The sequence below is a fragment of the Adiantum capillus-veneris genome, chromosome 13, assembly GCF_014529385.1.
Source record: "Adiantum capillus-veneris isolate H3 chromosome 13, ASM1452938v2, whole genome shotgun sequence".
Taxonomy (NCBI): domain Eukaryota; kingdom Viridiplantae; phylum Streptophyta; class Polypodiopsida; order Polypodiales; family Pteridaceae; genus Adiantum; species Adiantum capillus-veneris.
Window position 1 is genome coordinate 12,521,378 of NC_140943.1, and position 25,439 is coordinate 12,546,816.

General features: G+C 44.0%; 1 protein-coding gene across 4 annotated transcripts in view; it reads right to left on the bottom strand.

Annotated features, from left to right (window-relative positions):
- Positions 1 to 22,510, bottom strand: part of LOC147443610 (uncharacterized) — a 103,727-nt gene extending 81,217 nt beyond the window's left edge. For 3 of the 4 annotated variants that reach the window (XR_015190095.1, XM_086527692.1, XM_086527690.1), the window contains exons 1-2: positions 22,398 to 22,507; positions 22,139 to 22,302 (exon numbers count right to left, since the gene is read on the bottom strand). Coding sequence is in view for 3 of the 4 variants with exons in the window: in XM_086527692.1 (XP_086383818.1) it covers positions 22,139 to 22,302; positions 22,398 to 22,443 (210 nt within the window). In the remaining variant the exon portion in view is untranslated. Of the gene's footprint in view, positions 1 to 22,138; positions 22,303 to 22,397 lie in introns of all 4 variants that reach the window. The other variant, XM_086527691.1, reaches the window with a different exon arrangement.
- Between the last annotated feature and the right edge of the window lie 2,929 nt (positions 22,511 to 25,439).

The window sequence follows — 25,439 nt, forward strand, 5'->3', positions numbered from 1 at the left end:
GAGAGCAACAAAAAGCATAACACCTAGTTAGATAGCATCGACAATACTTTCAAAAGAGAGAGCAATTAAGCTATTGACAACAGTTGAGGACCGGATTTGCATGGAGCCGGTCCCCCCTCCAAAAGGCTTTGTATTATGGTTTCTCCCATCAAGAGAGACATTGTACAATACAATTCTTTGTGTTCCTTCCAAGACTAGCTAGTGCAATGAAGATGGAAGCTTCATACACCAAGCAAAACACTTAATCAAACACAACTTGAATTATCCCCGTTCTCAGACCCAAGACCTCACACACCTTCGAAGATGGTGAGAGCTAGCAGGGTATGAGAGTAGATTGAGAGGAAAAAGAAGTATCTTACGAGAAAGAAGTACATCTCCTCACATAATCACTCATATTAGCATAGCTTAGCTTAGTAATTAGCTTGGTAGAGAAGATGAGCATACATTGAAGCTTGGCTCTTGGTTGGATTTGCATCCACATGCCAAGAGAGTGTTGATGTAGGCTTCTATCTCACAAGCTTGGAGTAGGTGATGAGCTCTCCATTAAAGCTTGGGAGGAGATAAGAGTATTTTCCCTTCACACATGGTCAAGTGTGAGAGTGTGTGTGTCAATGCCAAGCAAAAATCAGCCCCCCCTCTCTCTTGGGCGAGCCCTAGCTGCTAAATAAGTCTGGCCTTTGCCTCATTGGACCTCCCCAGGTCAAGCCAATAGGAATTAAGCAGCATAAGTGATAGCCTTTAGACATGTGTCCCCCTTTCCCCTTTTGTGAGAGCTTTAGGTAATTAAATAATTAAACTAAACTCTCATTGGACCCCTTTGCCTCCTGGCCAATAGGAATCAGGCAAGCCATGGGGCTCCTGAATGCTCATTGGACCCCTTGGGAGACTGCCCAATAGTCTTCTAGGAGACTTAATTCTCATTGGTTTCTTTTATTAAATGTTTTTAAATTAATTAAACTAGATTTACTCTAGCTTAATTCTCATTGGTCCACTTCAAGGGTCTTCCAATAGGAATTGGGCACACCTTGTGGGCATCTGGCCTAGGGAGCTGACATGTGTCCCTCATTCCCTTTGTGTAAAGGGAGCCTCTGTGTGTGTGTGTGGCTTTCTCTCTCATCCCCTAGCTTTGGGGCTCGCCCCCTCCCATGTAGGGATGTAGAAAGACTTTTTGGGCACACACTAAGCATCCAATTTTCCCTAGGGTTGACCTTTGGACAACCTTTGAATTTTGGAACCTTAGCATTTTGGAAGTCTTAATGGGCTGAACCTTAGGGTCTTTTTGGCCCATTGTTTCACATGGTTCTTTTGCAGATGGCCCCCCCTTTGGATCACTATTTTCCCTCCTTTGGATCCCTACTGTGGCCGGTCTGCTAACTTAACCAATATTCTAGCTTTTTCTCCCTTGGCACTTCCCCACATTAAATGATCAGTTTAATATGAGAAAATCATTTAGGAGAATTAGATATTGATTATTATGACATTACCTCTCTCTTGAAATCATAGTCGTCCTCGACTATGGTGTAGAGAAGATAAAGCATATGCATGAGTCCTTTTCTTAGCGGGTAGAGGATCCCTATGTTACCCTACGACATCATTCCATAATGGATGACTAGTCCATTTGGCGCTTGAGAGCCTGAGGCTGCCGCAAGCATGTCTGCACATTAGTCCTATCAGTCTTCCATAGTAGAGTGACAAGCTCTACTTGGTGTTCGGGAGACGTCGTCTCCGCAAACTTGATCTAAGCATGCATACTACTTCATTTTTGTGCACAAATAAAGAAAAAGAGAGTCTTATAAGACAAAAAATTTTGTTCATTTTTTTTAACATTTTGTACATTTGCTTACTCTTGGGAAGCATTGTAAGCATTGACAAGGTTTAGGTTATCCTTTAATTGTATGCCTTGCATCCATCTAGCATCTTCAAAAGGATAATTCTTAAACTTAATAAGATATCGTCGGATGGTCTTACCGCCTCTTAATACCTTGTCTTCATGTCGGAGAATGGACTCGGGCTGCAGCACCTCCTCGTGGTCCTCGATCTCCGGTGGATCTTCAATAGTTGGTTCTTGAGGTGGCTCTCCTTTGTAAGGCTTTAATAGGCTCACATGAAAAGCATTGTGTATGAGCCAATGATTGGGCAACTTAAGTTGATAGGCCATCTCATTGATTGGCCTAAGAATCTGGAAGGGACCATAATACCTTTTTGCTAGTTTAGCATAGTACTTTTGGTGGCCCATAGGATTCTTGCCCGTCGTGTGCCTTAATCGAGCCTTGGGAAACTTTAACAAGACCCAATCGTTTTCTTTAGAGGCTTGGGCTCTTCTGTGCTTGTCAGCAGCAGCCTTTTGCCTTTGCTGTGAGATAGAGATAGCATCCTTAATCTTTTGGAAAGATTCTTGTAGGTCTCGGCTATACTCATCTGCAGCGAAGATCTTCCCATGTACCTTAAGTAGCAAGGGACTTTTTGATCTTCCCTCAATTACCTCGAAAGGTGCTTTTCCTGTAGAAGTATGTACAGTGTTATTGTAAGCATACTCTACTAAAGGTAAGTACTTCTCCCATTGGGATCTTTGATCTACTTCCGTTACATAGGCTTTTAGTAGATCAAGAATGGTTAGGTTAGCTATTTCACTTTGGCCATCAGTTTGTGGATGATAGGCCGAAGAGAAGTTTAGCCTTGTTCCTAAATTCTCAAAGAGACCCTTCCAGAAATTACTGGTCATTCTAGGATCTCTATCCGACACTATGGACATTGGCAAGCCATGGTACTTGAAAATTTGTGAAATGAAGAGGGTTGCCATTTGATGGGCTTTGATAGTCTTTTTGACAGGTATAAAATGAGTTTGTTTACTGAACCTGTCTACTATCGTCCATATTCCCGTATTCCCATGGATAGACTTAGGCAATCCAAAGATAAAATCCATGGATATGCTCTCCCACGGTGAATTAGGGATTGGCAAGGGTTGAAGCAATCCAAGTTGCTTCCCTCTATCAAATTTTGTCTTTTGACATACCACACATTTGGAAACATACTCGTGTATGTTCACTTTCATGGTAGGCCAATAGAAATATGTTTCAATTCCCTTTAGGGTAGACTGAATCCCTCTATGCCCCGCATATGGGGGAGCATGAGATTCATACATTACTTTCTCACGTAGTGAGTTAGTAACGCATAGTCTATTGCCATAGAGAAGATAACCATCTTGTAAAGTAAATGGTTCTTCTTTCTTCCCTAATGCAAGGGCTGAAATCACATCTCTAAAATCGGGATCAATAGCATACTCATCTATCATTGAAGATAGATCGTTGTGAATTGCTATGGAAACCGCATTCACTCTCGGTCGTCTTGAGAGTGCATCGGCTACTTGATTATGCTTGCCAGCAATGTGAGCAATATGAAAATGAAATTGCGAAAGGAAATTTGCCCACCTCATTTGTTTGTCGGAAAGCTTGGTCTGCGTCATGAAGTACTTAAGACTTTGGTGATCCGTTCGCAGAATGAAAGGAGTCCCCAATAAATAGTGCTTCCATGAGTCTAAGGCATGTAGAACTGCAAGGAGTTCTTTTTCGTATATGCCTAGAGCTTGCTCAACAGGGTCGAGCCTTCGACTCTCATAGCCTATGGCGTGCCCTTCTTGGAGCAGAACAGCCCCAAGGCAATCACCACAAGCATCACATTGGACCTCAAATGGTTTTGAGAGATCCGGTAGTGTAAGCACAGGTTGAGAGATAAGCTTTTCTTTAAGCTTTTCGAAAGCATTGTTCTCCTTAGCAGACCACGTATACCTAACATTTTTCTTTGTTAGGTCATGTAATGGTCCCGCAATTTGTGAGAACTTTTCTATGAAGCGTCTATAGTATGCACACATACCTATAAAGCTTCTTAGTTCATGAAGATTCCTTGGTTTAGGCCATCCTTTTATTACCTCTAACTTGGATGGATCCATTTGGATTCCATCTTGAGAGATAATGTGACCTAAATATTGAATCTCTTGCAAGAAAAATTCACTTTTCTTTCGATTAACATAGAGTTTATTCTCTCTTAAAACTTGAAATATTACCTGGAGGTGTTGCTTGTGTTCCTCCAATGAATTAGAGTAGATGATAATATCATCAAAGAACACTCCAGTGAAGGTTCGATGAGGCCTGAACAGCTTCTCCATCAAGCGGTTGAATGTGGCTGGTGCATTAGTCAAGCCAAAAGGCATGACAATGTATTCGTAAAGACCAAATGTAGTACGAAATGCGGTCTTTACAATGTCTTGATCAACTATCCTTATTTGATGATAGCCACTTTTTAGGTCAATCCTACTGAAGTAGGTCGATCCTTGTAGCTTATCAAATAGGTCTTCTACCCGTGGAACGGGAAACCTATTCTTGATAGTGATCCTATTTAGTGCTCTATAGTCGACACACATACGATATGTGCCGTCTTTCTTTTGCACTAATAGCACAGGTGAGCAAAATGGAGATGAGCTAGGCCTAACCATGCCCTTCTCAATTAACTCATGCACTTGCCGCATAATCTCCTCTTGTTGAGCTTGAGAAACTCTATAAGGAGGTTTGTTAGGCGGTGAACTTCCTGGAAGAAGTTCAATTGCATGGTCGTCATTACCTCGTTTAGGAGGTAGCTCACAAGGGATGTCGTCAATAAAGACATCTTGAAACCCCTTGAGAAAATTGGATAACTCTAATTCCTTTTGGTTGCTTTTATTTTCTTTTGCTAAAGCATTAGGTTCATTTTGAGAATCTTTAACAAAAATCATGTACACGGAAATAGAGCTCTTTATTGACTTGTTGAAAGCTGGTGTATGTACAATGGGGATGGTGTTACCCATCTCCTTAGCATCTATATACATGTCCTTTTCCCTGAACTTAAAGGAGATTCTCCTTTCAGGAAATTTAACATGGGCAGCCAGGCGGTCAAACCATGGTGCCCCTAGGATTACATCCTCATGCTTGAGAGGAGAGATAAAGAAGTCCTCTTTGTCCACATAGCCTTGGACATGAAGCCTCAATTTCCCGATTAAGGGAGTGACTGAAGCTTCTTGCCCCTTGAAGGCACTGTCTGCGGGTAGGATATCTCCCATCTCGTAGGATTGTATGCCTAGCTTGGTGGCTAACTCCATAGATATGAAATTGTGAGTAGAACCAGGGTCAAAGAGAATAAAAGCATCATGTTCTCTTACCTTTCCCCAAGCATGGCATAGAGGAGATCCTTTGTGGTGAGTTTGGTGAATCTCCTCCTCTTGGATTTCAACCAAAGAAGCTCTAGGAGGATCTTGGCGGTTGTTCTTTTGGGGACAAGCGCGGTACGCATGCCCTTGTTCGCCGCACTTGAAACACCGGTTATCTTTACGATAACGCTCAAGCTCTTCAGGAGAGAGTTTATTCTTTCCTTTGTAAACTCCCTTCTCTTTAGCTTTGTTGGAATTGCCCTTAGGAGACTTTTGGACATTGTCCTTCCCCTTAGGCTCATTGGAACCCTTGTTTTCCGGGGGCTTATTATTTCTTTTACCCCCCGTTTGGAAATTGATTCGCGAGGCCACCATAGTATGGTGTATTACCGCCGATATGGTACGTGGCCTTTGGGAGTTGACATACTCCGCCATTTCTTCGGTTAAGCCCGCACAAAATTGTTGCTTTTGCTCTCCAAAATCCAACTTTTTGAAGACAGTGGCCTTGAGTTGTAGGTCCCAAAATTTGTCTACATATTTGTGGATGGATTCATTGGGAGAGAGCTTTAAGCTTCGCCATTCGGTGAGTACTTTGTCTTTGGCATCGGTGGCCAAAAACTGCTTCATAATGGAAGCTCTTAAAGCCTTCCATGTTCGTGGAGCTTCACCGTTGGCTCGTAGGCTAGACCACCATTGTCTGGCGGACTTTTGAAAGTGCATAGCTACATGGCGTAGCTTAGAGGACTCCGTGAAGCCCTCATCTCCAAACGCCGCATCGAATTGCTGGATAAAGGCCAAAACTTTGTCTGTAGCACCGAAGGTGCCATCATAGGTAAGGAAAGAGATGCTCTTCCCTCCCTCTTTGAATTTCTTCAGCTTGGACGGCCTCTTCCATGCGGCATAGGATTTCCTATGGCCTCTTCTTTTTGATGGTTCAAAAGTTGCACCATCACTTTCTTCAGAAGATGAAGAATTTGAAGAAGGTGGAGAAGAGGGTGACCTCTTTCTCGCCTTTTTCTTGTCTTGATCTTTGTCGTCTTCACGATAGCTTTCATAAGAGGAAGAGGATGAAGAAGATGGAGAAGAGGGTGTCCTCTTTCTCGCCTTTTTCTTCTCTTGCTTTTTATCATCCCTCTTTGAATTATGGCGTGGAGAAGAGTGTGATGGTCTTCTCCGCTTTGGTGGTGATGGAGAGCGTTTAGCCCGCCGTCTTCGTGGAGCCATCTCCGCCGAGGTGGCGGGAGACTCGCTTCTTTCTCGTTCCTTCGGTGGAGGCTCTTGAATTCTCCTTTGGGAAGGAGATGCATCATCCAGAAGTAAGTTCTTGAGCCCTTCATATGGATTCTCTTCTTCTTCCCGAATCGGAGAGAGACCTCTTTTGGTAGTCTCACAAGGAGGCTTCCTAGGTGTTCTCTCATCATGGTGATGAGCTTGGAGAATCCCGTGAGCACGGAGCTGCCGTTGCACTTCACTTTGGAGAGATGGATTGCCCATGGCTTGTTGAAGCCTAGAAACAAGATAGTTAACAAGCATTGAAGCATCATTAGTAGCTTGCTCATGAGCAAAATCAAAGTTATCAACATTAATTTCACTCTCTTTACTATTGTCAGCCATTCTAACAACTTTTAGGTGTAAACTTTTTAGGTGTACTTTGGCACTTCAAGCCCTAGTTGCTACTCCTCTTTACCCCTTTAGAAAAAGCACTCAAGCTACTGTACCCGCGGCTCGAATACCATTAATTGCAAGGAATAGAAGAGAGGGTCTTTCGACACCAAAACAGCACCGGCTCCTGTCAAGCATATAATAGCTCAATAGTGGTTAAGCCGTAGGCAAGCCCCGTAGGACTCCACTATTAAGACCATAGCTCTCGACGGTGATGCCCCGTTAACTGCACAAAGGCAGGCGCACTGCAAGGCTGAAAAATCCCTATTCTACTTACTCACAGGCAATTAATAATATCAACCATTTGTAGCTAGCTTGAGGACCTCCCTTCTTGAGCAAGAAAAGAGAAACCTTGAGCTCTGATACCAATGTAACATTTAATGGCCTAAAATCTTATGTGTAGCGGAAATTAGCATGAATATAGTGGGCATTTCATTAGAATAGATTCCTAATGAGAATTACAAGAGTGCTTGGGTGGAGAGAGCAACAAAAAGCATAACACCTAGTTAGATAGCATCGACAATACTTTCAAAAGAGAGAGCAATTAAGCTATTGACAACAGTTGAGGACCGGATTTGCATGGAGCCGGTCCCCCCTCCAAAAGGCTTTGTATTATGGTTTCTCCCATCAAGAGAGACATTGTACAATACAATTCTTTGTGTTCCTTCCAAGACTAGCTAGTGCAATGAAGATGGAAGCTTCATACACCAAGCAAAACACTTAATCAAACACAACTTGAATTATCCCCGTTCTCAGACCCAAGACCTCACACACCTTCGAAGATGGTGAGAGCTAGCAGGGTATGAGAGTAGATTGAGAGGAAAAAGAAGTATCTTACGAGAAAGAAGTACATCTCCTCACATAATCACTCATATTAGCATAGCTTAGCTTAGTAATTAGCTTGGTAGAGAAGATGAGCATGCATTGAAGCTTGGCTCTTGGTTGGATTTGCATCCACATGCCAAGAGAGTGTTGATGTAGGCTTCTATCTCACAAGCTTGGAGTAGGTGATGAGCTCTCCATTAAAGCTTGGGAGGAGATAGAGTATTTTCCCTTCACACATGGTCAAGTGTGAGAGTGTGTGTGTCAATGCCAAGCAAAAATCAGCCCCCCCTCTCTCTTGGGCGAGCCCTAGCTGCTAAATAAGTCTGGCCTTTGCCTCATTGGACCTCCCCAGGTCAAGCCAATAGGAATTAAGCAGCATAAGTGATAGCCTTTAGACATGTGTCCCCCTTTCCCCTTTTGTGAGAGCTTTAGGTAATTAAATAATTAAACTAAACTCTCATTGGACCCCTTTGCCTCCTGGCCAATAGGAATCAGGCAAGCCATGGGGCTCCTGAATGCTCATTGGACCCCTTGGGAGACTGCCCAATAGTCTTCTAGGAGACTTAATTCTCATTGGTTTCTTTTATTAAATGTTTTTAAATTAATTAAACTAGATTTACTCTAGCTTAATTCTCATTGGTCCACTTCAAGGGTCTTCCAATAGGAATTGGGCACACCTTGTGGGCATCTGGCCTAGGGAGCTGACATGTGTCCCTCATTCCCTTTGTGTAAAGGGAGCCTCTGTGTGTGTGTGTGGCTTTCTCTCTCATCCCCTAGCTTTGGGGCTCGCCCCCTCCCATGTAGGGATGTAGAAAGACTTTTTGGGCACACACTAAGCATCCAATTTTCCCTAGGGTTGACCTTTGGACAACCTTTGAATTTTGGAACCTTAGCATTTTGGAAGTCTTAATGGGCTGAACCTTAGGGTCTTTTTGGCCCATTGTTTCACATGGTTCTTTTGCAGATGGCCCCCCCTTTGGATCCCTATTTTCCCTCCTTTGGATCCCTACTGTGGCCGGTCTGCTAACTTAACCAATATTCTAGCTTTTTCTCCCTTGGCACTTCCCCACATTAAATGATCAGTTTAATATGAGAAAATCATTTAGGAGAATTAGATATTGATTATTATGACATAAGCATGAGGCTGCTCTGCAGAGGTTTACACCCCCCAGCTCAGCTCTTTCTCTCTCTCATTAGCCTTCTCTTTCTCAGAGCCCCTGTGAGAGCAGTGCAGAGCCTACACAGCTTGCGACGAAGGTGTAGGATAGTCCATAGAGCTTGTGTGCGTTCCTACGGGGAGTACACGCACTCACACAAGCGCAGTATTGGCTGCCCACACAAAATTTCAGCATTCTGACAAATTCTAAAGCAATTTTCAGCCAAGAAGCACTCGTGTGAGTACCTCCTACGAAAGCAGATAACCTCATGTGCAAAAAATTCCCGTACGAAGCAGACATAGCCGTTCTCGGCTACAGGTATGATGAATTTCAGCGAATAGACTTATGAAACCATGCATCTTTATGCATCAGAAAAGTATTTGGGACATAAACAGTGAATTATGTTCCTACTTCACGTGCATGTAACAATTCAGAAATTAATAAAAAATTCCTTCAAGGGGGTGGACCAAGCTCCAGCCCATCTAGTGCTATGTCAATTTTTTGCATTGTTTTTCTCAATTCTATGTCGTGCAAAATTCCACATGAAATAGTAAATTAGTTTTAAAAAATATTAAGTACACGCTTCATTTCTGTGACATTGGTATCAGAGCAAGGTCCTCTCGTTTCCTTCCCTAAAGAGTGACGGTCCTTGGCAAAAAAAATACCCATCATGGCAAGACAAGCAGCAGAGCTCGAGTGGTCTAGGCAACAGATGGCAAAATTGCAAGCCGCTCTTGCTCAGCCAGAAGTGCAGAAAGTACTTAAGACCCTTGAAAAAGGGAAAGCAAAGATGATGAAAGAGCCACCTCATAGTGGCCCAAGCAACAGATGGCAGAATTGCAATCCGCTCTTGCTCAGCCAGAAGTGCAAAAAGTGCTTAAGACCCTTAAAAAACGGAAAGCAAAGATGGTGGAAGAGCCACCTCAACATCCCCCAGTACCAACTCAAGAAATACCCCCAACTAAGGCTCCAACGCAGCCTCAGAGGGATCATATAGTAGGAACCTCCCGAAAGCATGAAGAAGAAAAAATCCCTCCACCGAACTATTCGTCAAATTACTCTTTTATGAAGAACCTGGATGTCATGCGCACATCGCTGTGTGTGCCACGTGGACATGCTTCGTCGACTTCCAGAGCCAATTTTCCCCTTCTTCCTAGATAGAAGTACCTAGAATCCTAGGAGGATTAGTACCGGCAATTTTGTGAGCCTGTTCATACGATCTGCATGTTCGGACGAGTCCGTTAGATTAGGTTTTCTAGTTTTGGAACTCTCTTGCATAAATGGTTTGTGCAACCGTCTTGACAGATGTTATTACACCACGACGTGCATGTAGTTTTAGGTTAGAGGAATCCAACGAGCCATTCCCTGCGTTGATCGGATTCTCGAGTGGCAAATGTGCGACAGTTTCATTCAGAAATTGACCCCATGGTCCAATTTATTAATAAATCATTTTATGATTTATTTGGTTGGATCTAGTGGACGGTTTGCCTCTACCTAAGCCTAAAGAAGTTATAACTCAACTTTTAGCCCTATAACAGGAACCTTCAGCCCATCAATTGGAGCAAGTCGGTGAGTGTTAGAGCATTGTAGAGCCTTGTGTTTTGGAGGAGGCAGCTTCAGCCCAACGTTTTCTGCAAGCTCAGCCAGCGTTGTCAGCCTGAAGCCCTAGTGGTACCATCTACAGCCAGCGTTTTCACTCTCAGCCTATTCCGTCGCCGGAATGTGTCAAATCTACAAGCGTTGCCTTCTCCCACATGCGGTCCGGTACTTCAGCAACCCATTGAGCCTCCCCTCGGCCATTCCCTCGCTGGCATCAAGTGCTCCATTTCTGTCCGTCAACCGCATCGTCGAGATATGTGTTTTCAGCCCTGCTTTACGCGAGAGATCTGCTGTGTTTTATGTTTCAGATATGCGTTTTTGCAGCCAGCTTTCAGCCCTTCATTCCTCTCACATCGGGAGTGCAAATCAAGTTTCAACCCTAGATCTACCTCTTGGTGGCCATCCGCAACCCCCCACATCAAAAAGGATCCAAAGGTGTATCAAATCAGCCCCGGAGGTTGCCTCATCTTGAGGAGTTACCGAGGTGACAGTCATCATTTGAGTCGGTAGAGTCTGTACTTGAGGTATTGCATGTGTGTACATTCCATTTACGCAATCTAAAGCGAATACCACATCGGTAACGGTGTGGGGAGCCCTTGAGGGTTGGTTGGGACCCCATCGGGTGTCATTTGCCTCTTCTATCTCTTCCTCTCTCCCTCCACGTCTCTACCACACTCTCTCATTCCCTCTCTTCAGGGAAAATTAAAAAAAACCATCATTCAAGCTAAAAGGAATCACTAATGCAAGGAAAGAAAGCAAAGGATTTGTGGAAGCGTAAAACCTAGATCTTCACCTCCACTGACCTTGACATTGGTATCAGAGCTTTGAAAATTTTTCCCTAATCTGCTAATCTTTGAAGAAAAAAAAATCCTCTAGTTTTAAGTGTGTTGCGGCGTTTCGCCCAAGGACACTTCTCTCATTCAAGGAATTGCAAGGCCTGCCATTGCACGTAGGACCATTCGCCTTGAGCATAGGAAATGCAAAGACTGTATACCGGGGGTTACAGTTGTGGTGCGTCTGTGAGAGGGTAGTTGACTTGGTGTGTGCGCTCAGCCACCTCGACATAAAGGAATCCTAGCATGGATATTTGCAATCATAAATTCTTTGCCATGACAGATCGCATCATTGAAGACATGCATTGGAAACATGAAGATGTTGATTGCGAGTATAAGTTTTGTTAGCGGCCATGACAACAAAGGAAGGTGCCATCCAGATCAGCCTATTAGCTTTGGAGTCTTGGCATTATTTAAACAACCATCTCTCCCATCTGCTTGGAGAATTCCATCCTTAGAACAGGCATTTTATCATCATTGATCTGTACACATCTTTGGCAGCACATCATCTACATCTTCTTAGCAATCGGTAGCCATCCATCCGGAGCCAAAGGGTTCCAATCCGAGGCAACCACCACAGGAGTTCGCAGGCATCGTGAGCCTACATTCACAACCACATCCATTGCAAAGACGAGGATTTATCTAGAGCTTCCATCATACGGCAATCTAGCCGAAGCCCCAAGAGGAGCCTCTATCTTGAGGAGTTACTTGGAGGTTTCATGAGACATCATACATAGGACTTGCCATGGTTCGTGGGCATTCCAAAGGACATATCCATCTTCATCTCCCATTCTGTCAGGTGCAGTGGAAGTGTATAAGGATTTAGCTCGGATCTAGTACTCCGCACAAACACAAGGTTACTTCACTTCACTTGAAAGAACTAAACTGAATTGAATGGAAGAGAGAGACACGAGAGAGAGAGAGAGAGAGAGAGAGAGAGAAAAGAGACCACCGCATGTCGGGTTCCGAACCCTCAAGGGCCCCCTTACTCTGTTGGCAGAGCAAGTACTTTCTTTATTCTTGCACAATGCTGATACAATGACTAAATGCTGAGATGTTGATGTCGACGGCAATGACGACGACGAGAAATTGATGGGTCTATGTCAACGATGATGACGACGACAACGAGGTACTCATGGGTCTATGTCGACGACGATGACGACGAGGTAATGATGAGTTTTGTGGATCCTTATGCCGAGCCAAGGCACAAGGGGTGCTAGGTGCTAGGGTACTGTGTCGATGACGATGACGACGGCGGCAACGATGACGCTATGGCTGAATGCCGGTATTGCTAGCGATGTCAATGGCTAGGAATTTGCAACCACAAAGAAGCTAGGCTGAAATCTGCTGGTGCTTCAAGATGAAAACACTGGCTTTCTTGGGCTGAAAACACTGATCAGGCTGGCTGAAAAACGCTGGTCTTCTGGCTGAAAACGCTGATGAGAAGGCTAGAAACGCTAGATGCTCTGACCTACAAGCACTGAGTCTATTGCTTCTACTTCTTCTGCTTCTTATTGGCGCCAAATGGCTGCTTTTATAGGTGGTAAAAGGTGGGTCGAACAGGGTAAAAGGAGACCCCACGATCAGTTGAAATTCAATTAATTGATAAATGCCAAGTTAGAGGTGGTTGACACGTGGCAAATTACCTACATGCTGAGATACTATTCTGTGCAAGAGAGGGTATGCAACTATGACCGACCTAGACATGCACGTCCTATTAGAGGCTCACAAAGTGTCGGGCTAAGTCCTAAGCTAATGACTCATGCTAGACTGTAGCAGAAGCATGTCCACATAGCGAAAGTGAAGTGCGCACGTGACATCCCCCTGTTAAAGGTGAGGAACAAGTGCCGAACTTCTTTCTATGGATTCTTTCTGTAATTTTGATGTTGATTGCTTCTGATGCTTCTGGATGCGGAACCAATGAAAACTCCTCCAAACTCATGGGTATTGTGGATGTAGGTCCTGTTGCCATGTAGACACCGACCAATCGAGTTGCTAGGTAACCTCACTACTCTCGCAGAATACCAGCCTTCATGCTGACTCTGCCTTGCAAGCAAGTACTACCACTCGAATAGTCCTGTCGTGAAAACATTGCGAGTGAAGCTGAAAGGTAACGGTGCTTGGAGGTATTTCCAAGGGTTTCTTTTCAACGGAAGTGGATGCACACTACATGTGAATGCGAATGCAAAAGAGGGTTAGAAATCCTGTCTCCAACTCCTTCCATATCCGCACAAGAGGCAAGTAGATCTTGGTACTCAAGATCTGGATTGTCATGTATCCGGTGTCGATCTTCCTTCAAAGACATGGCAATGAAGATAAGAGCTAATAAGTCCATGATCGGGACTCAAAGATTCTTTACGGAAAAAAAGACCGCGAGAGGTTTCTTTGGGTTCTTGGTTTTGCTTGGGTTCTTGATGGTTCTTCGGTTCTTGGGTTCTTCTTTAGGTTCTTCCCTTGAGTTTGCGAGGTCCAAGCACGTACAGAGCTCTGATACCAATGTCAGGTGTAACAGAAGTGTTTAAGAATTTAACTCGGATCTAGTACTCCGCACAAACACAAGGTTACTTTACTTCACTTGAAAGAACTGAACATAATTGAATGGAAGAGAGAGACACGAGAGAGAGAGAGAGAGAGAGAGCTACTCATGTTGGGTACTGGGGTTCTACTGGTACCGGAGATACTGGGGTACTATGGTACTGAAGGATTCTATGTCGACAGCAATGACGACGACGAGGTACTGATGGGTCTATGTCGACGACGATGACGACGACGATGAGGAGGTATTGATGGGGTCTATATCGACGACGATGACGTCGACGAGGTATTGATGGGTTCTGTGGATCCTTATGCCGAGCCAAGGCACAAGGGGTGCTAGGTGTTGGGGTACTGTGTCGACGACGACGATGCTATGGTTGAATACCAATACTGCAACCACGACGAAGCTAGGCTGAAATCTACTAGCGCTTCAAGATGAAAACGTTGTTTGTCTTGGACTAAAAACGCTGATCAGGTTGGCTGAAAAACGTTGGTCTTCTGGCTGCAAACGCTGATGAGAAGAAGGCCGGAAATGCTAGATGCTCTAACCTGCAAGCACTGAGTCTGTTGATTCTACTTCTTCTGCTTCTTACTGGCGCCTAAGGGCTACTTTTATAGGTGGCAAAAGGTGGGTTGAGCAGGGCAAGAGGAGACCCCACGACCACATGAAAATCAATTAATTGATAAATGCCATGTTAACGGTGGTTCACGTGCGGCAAATTACCTACATACTGAAATATTGTTATGTACAAGAAAGAGTATGCAACTATGACCGGCCTGGACATGCACATCTTGCTAGAGGCTCACAAAGTGCCATGCTCAGTCCTAAGCTAATGACTCATGCTAGATTGTAGTAGAAGCATGTCCACGCAGCGCAAGTGACGTGCGCACGTGACACATTTGACGTTGCTCTCGTCAATCTTCCCACGTAGGGGCAGCATAGGCTGGCCGGTAACCTTTGTGGACTTTGGCGTTTGCATCTCTAGTCATTCGCTCTATGAGCATCCATCCAATTTGTAGTTTGGTTCACACCATCCGAGTTGGGGCAGCAAAGGTTATTGTTGGCCGGTAACCAACAAGGGCATCATTGATCCAAGAGGCAGTCCATTGTTTGCGAGTTGATGCATCATCACCGTCCCTGTGTTTTGGACATTTCCACATCACCCAGGGGTGCATCTCTCTCAAAAATCGCCATGGAGGACATCATCTAAAAAGACCTTCATCCGAGACCATCTTATGGCGTGCATGGAGTTCGGTACCCGTACCTCACCTTAAGCAGGAGGGAATGTCACGCGCACATGGCTCTGTGTGCCGTGCGTGGACATGCTTCGTCGACTTCCAGAGCCAGTTTTCCCCTTCTTCTTAGATGGGAGTATCTAGAATCCTAGGAGGATTAGTACCAACAATTGTCACGTGACACATCCAGCCCTATGTGTCCGTGGACAAGCTACAGCATGATCAGGGGTTCAGTCAGTCCAGTCAGTCTAGATTAGAAGTGATCTGGCACTTTTGTGAGTCTATTCGTAGACCGTGCATGCCCAGTCACTTAGCAATAGATGCACATCCTCTAGTTGCACACAGCATGATCATCAGTATTCCCTTCAAAATCCATCAGATTCAGTCAGGGAAATTTTCCAGTGCATTTAGCCTATTTTCCCTATTTTTGGTATTTTTCACTTATTATTTTTAAGTGACTTTCCAACAAAAGTAGGTAGGGCAATTTTGCTAAGAAAATATATAAGCAAACCCAAGTTAGCACTCAATGGAGAAGAGGCAGCAGGAGCTCCCCGCTCAACAGGCACCTTCTCAGCAAGAACCCATCAACCCTAGCGTTTGCAGATTCCCTCTCCAAGCCCTGGCGTTTTTGGACATCCTCAGAACTTTCCCATCCCTGGCGTTTTGCAGAGTTGCTTGATCGCCACAGATTGCCTGGCGTTTCCAGTTCCCATGATCGCCAGCCTACTAACCTCAGCCATAGCGTTTTTGGATTTCATCAGCAGTACCAGTTTGCTAGCGTTTTCCAGATCTGCCAGCATTTTTGTTTTCAGCATTCCGGACAGTAGCAGATTCAGTCCTAGTTGGTTGCACAAGATGGCCATTTTCAGCCATAAAAACACAGCCAAAACAGTCATTTTCAGCCACCGAAACAGCCCCCAAAATTCAGCAGATAGAAGACCACAAATTTCAGCCCTAGTGTCAGCCTCGTCATCCCCGTCGTCGTCAACATAGCCTAGACTTGCATCGGTCACATGCATTCCCATTGTAGCAGTTTGTGCAATCATAAGTAGACTACTCTCGTCAACGGGAGTGGGGCCTTCGGAGGAGGGTTTTACAACGTCTCTGGTGTCGTATCTCTCTTCTCTCTCTATCTCTCAGTCTCATACACTTGCACGCACAGTGTCCATTCACTTTGTTTGTGATCATAGCACTTTCCATTAAGATCGGAAGGCTCTACCTTCCATAAGAACTAAAAGGAACCTTGAGCACAGTTCGGAGCACTCATCTTGAGCAAAGCGCAAACAATCGTTCCGCTGCATCTAACATTGGTATCAGAGCTTTGGCAGTGTTCTGTATCACTCAAGGAAAGAACCACAAGAACCACAAGATTTTTTTTTTTTGCTTGTTGAAGTCGCACGAACCCAAGTTCGCTTGGGCGTGTCGATTCCTAATCGTGTTTTGTTGAAGAGTGACAGGAATCCCAAGAAAGAAGGGCTTGTCCAGCCTCCCCTTGTCTCTTTTCACTCATTGAGAGCGGACTGTGCACTTAGCGGCCGGCCAATCGACGTGAGGTGGGAAAAAGCAACCTTGGTGTGAGCGCAAGGCCGCCAAGGGGTGCGCCCGCGGAAAAGAGTAGAACTCGGGTGAAGAGAAGATCCTTCTCAAACGCGGTTTGCAAGCGAAAGAACACCTCAAGAACCAAGACCCCCAAGAACCCAAGTTCCTCGTGGACTTAAGAACCCAAGACCACAAGAACCCACAAGAATCCACGACTTCAGAATGATGATCACTCGAAGCGGAATAGATACTTCGCTTGGAGGTGATGAGCATGAGAGAGGTGAAGAAGAATTTTCCCCACCAAGAGGTTTTTCCGACCCTCCCCCTTCCCCATCTACGTCAAGGATTGCGTTAACTCCTATGGAGGAGTGGGACCAAGAAAGAGAAGCAGAAAGAAAGACCTACAAAGAAGACATGGCAGCCACAGAACGTAAGTATGACTTGCAAGAAAAAGAAAGTCGAGCAAGATTTGATCGCGAGAACAAAGCAATAGTACAAGAGATGTTGCGACTCTTTTCTCAAATGCAGGCACAGATTCAACAGGATCCGGAAAAGGCGACTCTCTCAGTCTCTTCTTCTCCAAAGCATGATACACAGGATTTGCATGATTGTGTGAAGCATGATGATGATTTGCATGATGATTTGGATGACAAAGATAAGCATGATGATTTAAATGATATTGCTAAGCATGATGATTTGGATGCCAAAGACAAGCATGATGATTTGCATGATCAAGATGTGATTTCTCACGAGCATGATGATTTGCATGATCAAGATGTGATTTCTCACAAGCATGATGACTTGCATGAAGATGATGTGATTGTTCACAAGGATGATGTGTTAGTGGATGGTTTTTTTAGCGAAGCTAACCTCGTTGTAGATTCGATCAATCACGAAGAACCGATCTTGGCTTTCGAGTCGATGTCCAAAGAACCCCCACAGGACGATTCGATCATTCACGAAGAACCGATCTTGGCTCTCGAGCCTAGGTCCAGAGAACCCTCACAAGAAGTATTATGTGTTCGCATGATTGATACGCACGCATTGTTCGAATGTTTCATTCGTGGTCGTTTCCTGTATTTTAGTTCGCATCTTTATGTGATCCCTTTTCCTAGGCATGACATATTGTATGTTGAGCACGTTTCTTTCATGGATGAGCATGAATGTATGCGGATTTCTCATGAAAAGCTGAAAAGTATGCATTCACGGAAGTCACATTCCATGTCTCTTCCTTGGCACGACACAGTTGTAGAAAGAGCACATGAAAGTATGAGCACCAAGCACGGGTATTTCCATGGTGAATTGCCACAATTGATTGCTTTAGATCATAAGAGAAAGATTCGATCTCATTGTTTGCGTGCGTGTGGTGAACGGTTTGGCACTCCGTCTCTTTGTTCATCTACATTGCATGCGCAGTCTTTAGCGAAGACAAGATTTTTTCCACTCACTTTACATGAAATAGGTATGTTCATGGTTTTGTGTTGGAAGTGGTTTCAGGAATTTTCAGCCATGGAGATTCTTGAAGAAGAAAGAAGCATGACTCTCGACGAAGTTGAAGCATAGAAGGAGCCACAAAAGACTTTGTGCCGCTTTCGGCGCGGCCCAAAGAAGCAAGCGTTGCAGACCTTTATGAAGTTTAAGTACCGCACGACCCACACATCAGAGTGGGCCGGCGAAGAGTCCCTTCCAGGATTCCAGATGCTATTGGCGATCTCCCTCGACGCCATACAGTTCGGTACCAGTACCTCACTTTGAAAAGGAGGGGATGTCACGTGACACATCCAGCCCTATGTGTCCGTGGACAAGCTACAGCATGATCAGGGTTCAGTCAGTCCCGTCAGTCTAGATTAGAAGTGATCTGGCACTTTTGTGAGTCTATTCGTAGACCGTGCATGCCCAGTCACTTAGCAATAGATGCATATCCTCTAGTTGCACACACATGATCATCAATATTCCCTTCAGAATCCATCAGATTCAGTCAGGGAAATTTTCCAATGCATTTAGCCTATTTTCCCTAGTTTTGGTATTTTTCACTTATTATTTTTAAGTGACTTTCCAACAAAAGTTGGTAGGGCAATTTTGCTAAGAAAATATATAAGCAAACCCAAGTTAGCACTCAATGGAGAAGAGGCAGCAGGAGCTCCCCGCTCAACAGGGACCTTCTCAGCAAGAACCCATCAACCCTAGCGTTTGCAGATTCCCTCTCCAAGCCCTGGCGTTTTTGGACATCCTCAGAACTTCCCCATCCCTGGCGTTTTGCAGAGTTGCTTGATCGTCACAGATGCCTGGCATTTCCAGTTCCCATGATCGCCAGCCTAACCTCAACTATAGCGTTTTTGGATTTCATCAGCAGTACCAGTTTGCTAGTGTTTTTCAGATCTGCCAGCGTTTTTGTTTTCAGCCATTCCACAGCAAAAAGCTCAGCGTTTTCAGCATTCCGGATAGTAGCAGATTCAGTCCTAGTTGGTTGCAGAAGATGGCTATTTTCAGCCATAAAAACGCAGCCAAAATAGTCATTTTCAGCCACCAAAACACCCCGAAACTCAGCAGATAGAAGACCACAGATTTCAGCCCTAGTGTCGGCCTCGTCATCCCCGTCGCCGTCAACATAGCCTAGACTTGCATCGGTCACATGCATTCCCATTATACCAGTTTGTGCAATCATAAGTAGACTACTCTCGCCAACGAGAGTGGGGCCTTCGGAGGAGGGTTTTACGTCGTCTCTGGTGTCGTATCTCTCTTCTCTCTCTATCTCTCAGTCTCATACACTTGCACGCACAGTGTCCATTCACTTTGTTTGTGATCATAGCACTTTCCATTAAGATCGGAAGGCTCTACCTTCCATAAGAACTAAAAAGAACCTTGAGCACAGTTCGGAGCACTCATCTTGAGCAAAGCGCAAACAATCATTCCGTTGCACCTAACAACAATTTTGTGAGCCTGTTCGCAGGACTTGCATGTCCGAACGAGTCCATTAGAGTAGGTTTTCCAGTTTTGGAATGTTGTTGCCTAAATGGTTTGTGCAAGCGTTTTGACAAATGTTCTTACACTACAATGGGCATCTGGCATGTCGTGCATATAGTTTTAGGTTAGAGGAATCCAACGAGCCATTCCCCGCATCGATCTGATTCCCGGGTGGGCAAATGTGGGACAACTTCATCCAGAAATTGAACCCCTGATCCAATTTATTAATAAATCATTTAGGATTTATTTTATTGGGTCTAGTGGACAGTTTGCCCTAGCTAAGCCTAAAGAAGTTTAGAACTCAATTTTCAGCCCTATAAAGGGAACCCTCAACCCATTGATTGGAGCAAGTCAATGAGTGCCAAAGCATTGCAGAGCCTTGCGTTTTGGAGGAGGCACGCTCAGACCAATGTTTTCTGCAGGGTCAGCCAACGTTTTCAACCTGAAGCCAGAGCGCTACCATCTACAGTAGCAAATCAGCCAACATTTTCGCTTTCAGCCCATTCCGTCGCCGGAATGTGTCAAATCTGCAAGCGCTGCCTTCTCCTAGATGCGGTCCGGTACTTCGGCAACGCATTGAGCCTCCCCTCGGCCATTCCCTCGCCGGCATCCAGTGCTCCATTGTTGTCCATCATCTCCATCGTTGAGATCGGCATTTTCATCCCTGCTTTATGCGAGAGATCTGCTGCGTCTTACATTTCAGATCTACGCCCGAAACCACAAGAAGAAGAAGAAGAAGACGTTCAAAGTTGGAGGTAAGGATGTCAAATTTGAATGCTATAATGGAAAAAGGGTTGTTATGAAGGCTGTCACTTTCATTCAATTGGAGGTGGCCTTTGTAAAAGGTAATTTCTCAGAGCACTCAAAACTACACCATGTTAGCATGTATCTGAAAGATACGGCTAGCAACTGGTGGCTTACCACAATTCTTAAAAAACTCTGCTACTTTCAAAATACACTTAAAAGCCACATAACAATGCACAACCATAGGTGGAAAAAAACCTTCAAAATCTCCAAGGAACACAAAATTGGGAGGAAAAACCAACGGATCGATACAAAGATCAACAATTGTGCAAACAGGGAATGTAGGAAGCTGAAGAGGCTAATGACTCCAGTACAGTGCTACATTGCCTAAGACATACTGCAGCCCCCAAGTGGTACAACTCTACCAAGACAACTCCCCCGACTAACTAGCAGCACTCACCGCCAAGACAACATCAAGCTAGACCAGCATCCACACCGATAACAACAGGCCATACTGAAGATCTTCAATACTAAAAATTTGAATCCATCACAAGGAAAGGGCCACATCAAACTTGCACAGAGATCTTCACAGCAGCGAGACAAGTTGATGAAGACATTAAAAGGAAAACCACCGAAACTTGCATAGAAATCTTCAAAGCCAAAGGACAAGTCGATGACGAAGAAGCTTGCATACAAAACTTCAACTAAGCAAGACAACAGCCCCTTAACAAAAAACCCCTCAACCACCCTCCAGACACCATAACATCGACCATGGAGAACTCCAAAAATGGGAGTAGAAAACAACAAAACAAGCAGATAATAGGCATGCAAGCACACCACACACTCACCCACAACACAGCACATGCAAACATGCAAAACACACACCAAACAGCCAGACAATCCACAGTCAAAAGCAGGAAGTACACACAAAACAAACAAAAAAACCGCAAGTCTTGGAAAAGGAAAGGAGGAAGGATGAAAGAGGGAGAAATGGGGTCCCCCACATGCACCTCCATGCACGCAAGGTCTCTCTCTCTCTCTCTCTATCTCTATCTCTCTCTCTCTCTCGATTTCAACACTTGTCAGATAGATCTTTGAGCACTACCACTAATACAAAATTACAAAAAATGGGTGAGACATCAAAAGCAAGAAGCAGGGGAGTAAGGGAAGAAGGTAACAAAGAGTTACAAGAGATGGGTGAGACATCAAAAGCAAGGAGCAAGGGAGAAGGGGAAGAAAGTAGCAAAGAGCTTAAGCAGAACTTCGAATGTAGAACTCCAAGGGCGAACAACACATCCTAGCAAAATAAACATCACCACGGCATAAATACCCTGCATCAAAATCCGGGAGAGAGAAGGCCTCTAATCATCCCTGGCAGTGCTATGGTTTCAACAACTTGCAGAGGCCAAGCCGAAGACGACGAGGCTATAATCCTTCCCAAAACCACCCGCACCCACATCCCTGAAACCACAGCCAAACCTTCTAGCAACTGCCTGTGGATCCACCAAAGAAAGAATTTTATTTTATTTTATTTTCTGGTCATTGCAGGTACTAAGAGAGTCAAGACACCCTGATCATCAGACTCTCTTTGCAGCCCGTGCATCCCTTGAGGGAGATCTTCATCGACGCCTAGTTGTCCGCAGTTTCGGGCTGATCAGTCTAGGTGCAGAAAGAGATTTTCCGGTTGCTACCCAACTCATCCTCTGATTGCCCTTTTCCATTGCAACATTGCCAGATAAAATGTGTCATAATAATGACATAGTTGTACGCTTCAGAAAACCAATGTGTCCGTAACAATGACGGCGTTGTATTTATAAAAAGGCAAGCAAGTGTGCATTCGTCCCACAGTAAAGACTTTCAGAAGTCACCTCTGCAGTCGTTGAAATGCACCTCAGGATAACATCCTGCCCTTCGTGAGTCTTTTCACTTGTGATCAACCTGACAGCTCTGCACCGAAAATGTGTTGGCAAGGCCGACTCATCTACTGGCTGCTGTTTGTGAAGAATTGTACGCCTTCCTGCATAAAATTGAGCTAGAACAAACTTGCTTTTGTCAAGTAACAATCTCCATTAGTGTGGGTGCGTGCGTGTATCAAAGCTATCTTGTTAGGGAGAGAAAAGTACTGACCGGCACGTAAGGCGGGTGAGCAGAGGCGCCAGCTGACGGTGGCCATCGTTACTCTCCCACTTCACGTTCGCTCTCGCTCGCTCTCTAGTAAAATAGTAAAAGAGATGGCCAAGCTTCATGAAGATAGAAAAATGAGTAACAAGAACATTTTTCTTTTTTTCTTTTTTTTTAGCAAAACTCACAATTGTGACTGAATTATATTGAGCAGCCCAAACAAATTACAAGGTCATGCTCATGTTGAGCCATGACATCATCGAGAGACTATAATTACATAAGGGCAGCCACCCCCACCGATACACATGGTCCAAAAAATTGTCCTTTTGATCTTTACGCCGGCCTAGGCATTCCATCTGCTGACAACAATGCACAGGTAGTCCTAGACCAATCCTCCGAGTGATGCTTGCACCCGAGAGTCCATATTAGCACTTTGCTTTCTTGAGTAATTTCTACGAAGCTTGCCACCTCAAAACCTCCTTCAAACACGCGGCGGTTCCTTGTCTGCCATACATTATGTAAAAGGAAATATCTGACGATTTGAGTGCTGACGAGGAGGGCAGGACTTCTTGAATTCTTGCCTCCGAGGAATAGGTCAGTCTTGAAGAACCTAATGTTCTCGAACATTTTTCTAAACAAATAGAAAAATTTGGGTTATGAAAATTTATTTATTTATTTCGACCCACCAGAGGGCCATTGCACCTGTTTACAAATATTTCAGCATCCATAAAGAGTGTAGGCCACAAAATTCTAGCAAACATTATAAACTTAGCCATTCTTTCAGCTCAAAATGGCCTCCTGCTTGCCATGAATGTGTTTCCCACAAGATCGGTATGTACTCGCTTTCTGATGCACAAAGTCTGAGTTGATTATCTTTGCAACGTTTATACAATTGGTTGTCAATCAATTCATATGAGTATGTTTTAGCTCTAATTGCTTACATTCAACTGTGAAATCAAATTCAAGCAAGAGGATGAACCATCTCACTATTTGGCCCATGTTGCATGCCTTGTTGACCAGATACAACACTGCTTGGTGATCCACAAAGAAAATGAATTGGTTGGCTAGGAGATAATGCCGAATTTTTTTTACAACATAAACCTTTTCCGATCCTTCCCTTTCCATAGTGGTGTAATTTTTTTCATCATTGTTCAATTGACAACTAGCATAGCAAATTGGAAAATCCATAATCCCCTCACCAGGTTGTTGCTAGGATACAACCAATGGCAAAAGCAGAGGCATCTACATGAACATGAAAGATTTTGTTCCAATCTGGTGCTTTGAGAATTAATGTTGATACCAATGTCTGCTTCAATTTTCGAAATGATTCCTCACAATCTTCTGTCCGCTCAAAGGTTACAATCAAACCATAGAAAGGCTTAGAAATGATTGCATACATGCAAATAAATTTTATGTAGCATCCACAATGTCCCATGAATGATTGGACCTCCCTCACTGTTTTCAGACGTGGCATATCCACAATCACCTTGATTTTGTCCATATCCATGGATATTCCCTTCGCACATGCAATATGACCTAGGATCTTGCCCTGTCTAACCTTGAAAATACATTTTTTTGGATTCAGGCAGATTCGATAGGTGCAACATTTTCCAAATGCTTTTTTCAGATGCCATATATGGTCTTCGCGCAACATAACATTGAGTTTATACATAAGTCATCCATATAGATTTCTAAAAATATACGCAGATACTCTCTGAAAGCATGAGCCATGAGTCTTTGGAAGGTGGCTGGTGCATTTGCAAACCCAAAAGGCAACACCCGATGAGCAAAAATTCCCCATTCAGCCGCAAAGGTTGTTTTGTGTTGATCTTCCGATTTAATCGCCAATTGATTATTACTTGAAAGTCCATCCAAAAATCCATATGCACGCTTTCTCGCCACTCTTTCCAAGTCATGATCAGTAATTGGAAGAGGACAATTGTCGCGGATAGTAGCTACATTCACTTTTTTGAGATTTACACACACACTCAACTTACCATTCTTCTTAGGTACCACTACAATTGGGGATACTCAATGTGTGTGTTCAAATTCGTAAATGAATTTAGCTTCCTTCAGGTTATCAATTTCCTCTTTGATTTTCTTTGCAAATGTCTCATTGTAAGTGTAAGGGCATTGTCTGCTTGGCTTAGCATCAAGCTTCAAGGGAATTGTATGCTGACAGGCAGGATCAACCCCCTTTAAGTCTTCATAAGACTAGGCGAACACATCCTTATACTCCTTGAGTGTTTGAATGAACAACTCTTCTTCGTCCCGATGATAGATCTGTAACAATGTAAGTTGGTTTAGGCTCTTCTCCCGGTTCTGCTAGATCTATACTTTTAGCATCCCCGGATCCATCATAAGATTTTCTTAGTTCAGCTTTCTCTCTCATTGGCTGTTCAATGATGATTTTGCTATCTTGAATAGTGTACTTCTTGTAATGAGAGGGTATAATTATTTTGTCTTTTCCTGACCCTTCCCCATTTTCATTCACTCTCCATTTGGGTTGTCCAAACCTCTTTCAATGTTCGTTTTAGTTCATTGTACTTCCTGTTTTCCTCAACCTTTGTCCGTTTAGGTTCACTAGCAGCATCCACTGTCTTTGATGCGTCTTTTGGTGGAGGTTTTGTCTAGGTTTTTTCAGCTGTTTTTTTCTTGGTTTCAATTGGTTTAGCTGAGAAGGGGTTGTCAGCTTTCCTGTTACTTTGCCTATATGCAATCAAGGGCCCCCACTAGTTTCAAGTATGACTATTTCCCTTCGATATGTGGCATTGGATTGTTTCTCATCCCCTTTTTTGTGTGTTTGTTCCTGTAATATCGTTTTCTTCTGGGGTTTTGATTTGGGAAATCAAAGAACTTCTCCAGTTTTGTTTCGAGATCACTCTCATGACCTTTTGATTTCTCATCATCTCCACAAAAATCTTCATATCCTTGAGCATCAAGGGTGTCATAGTAAAATCCGTCACTTGATTCCCTATTTTGCTCCAAGATTTGGCTTGAATCAATTTCCATGGTAAGATCTCTGACAGAAATCTCATCCCGGATATG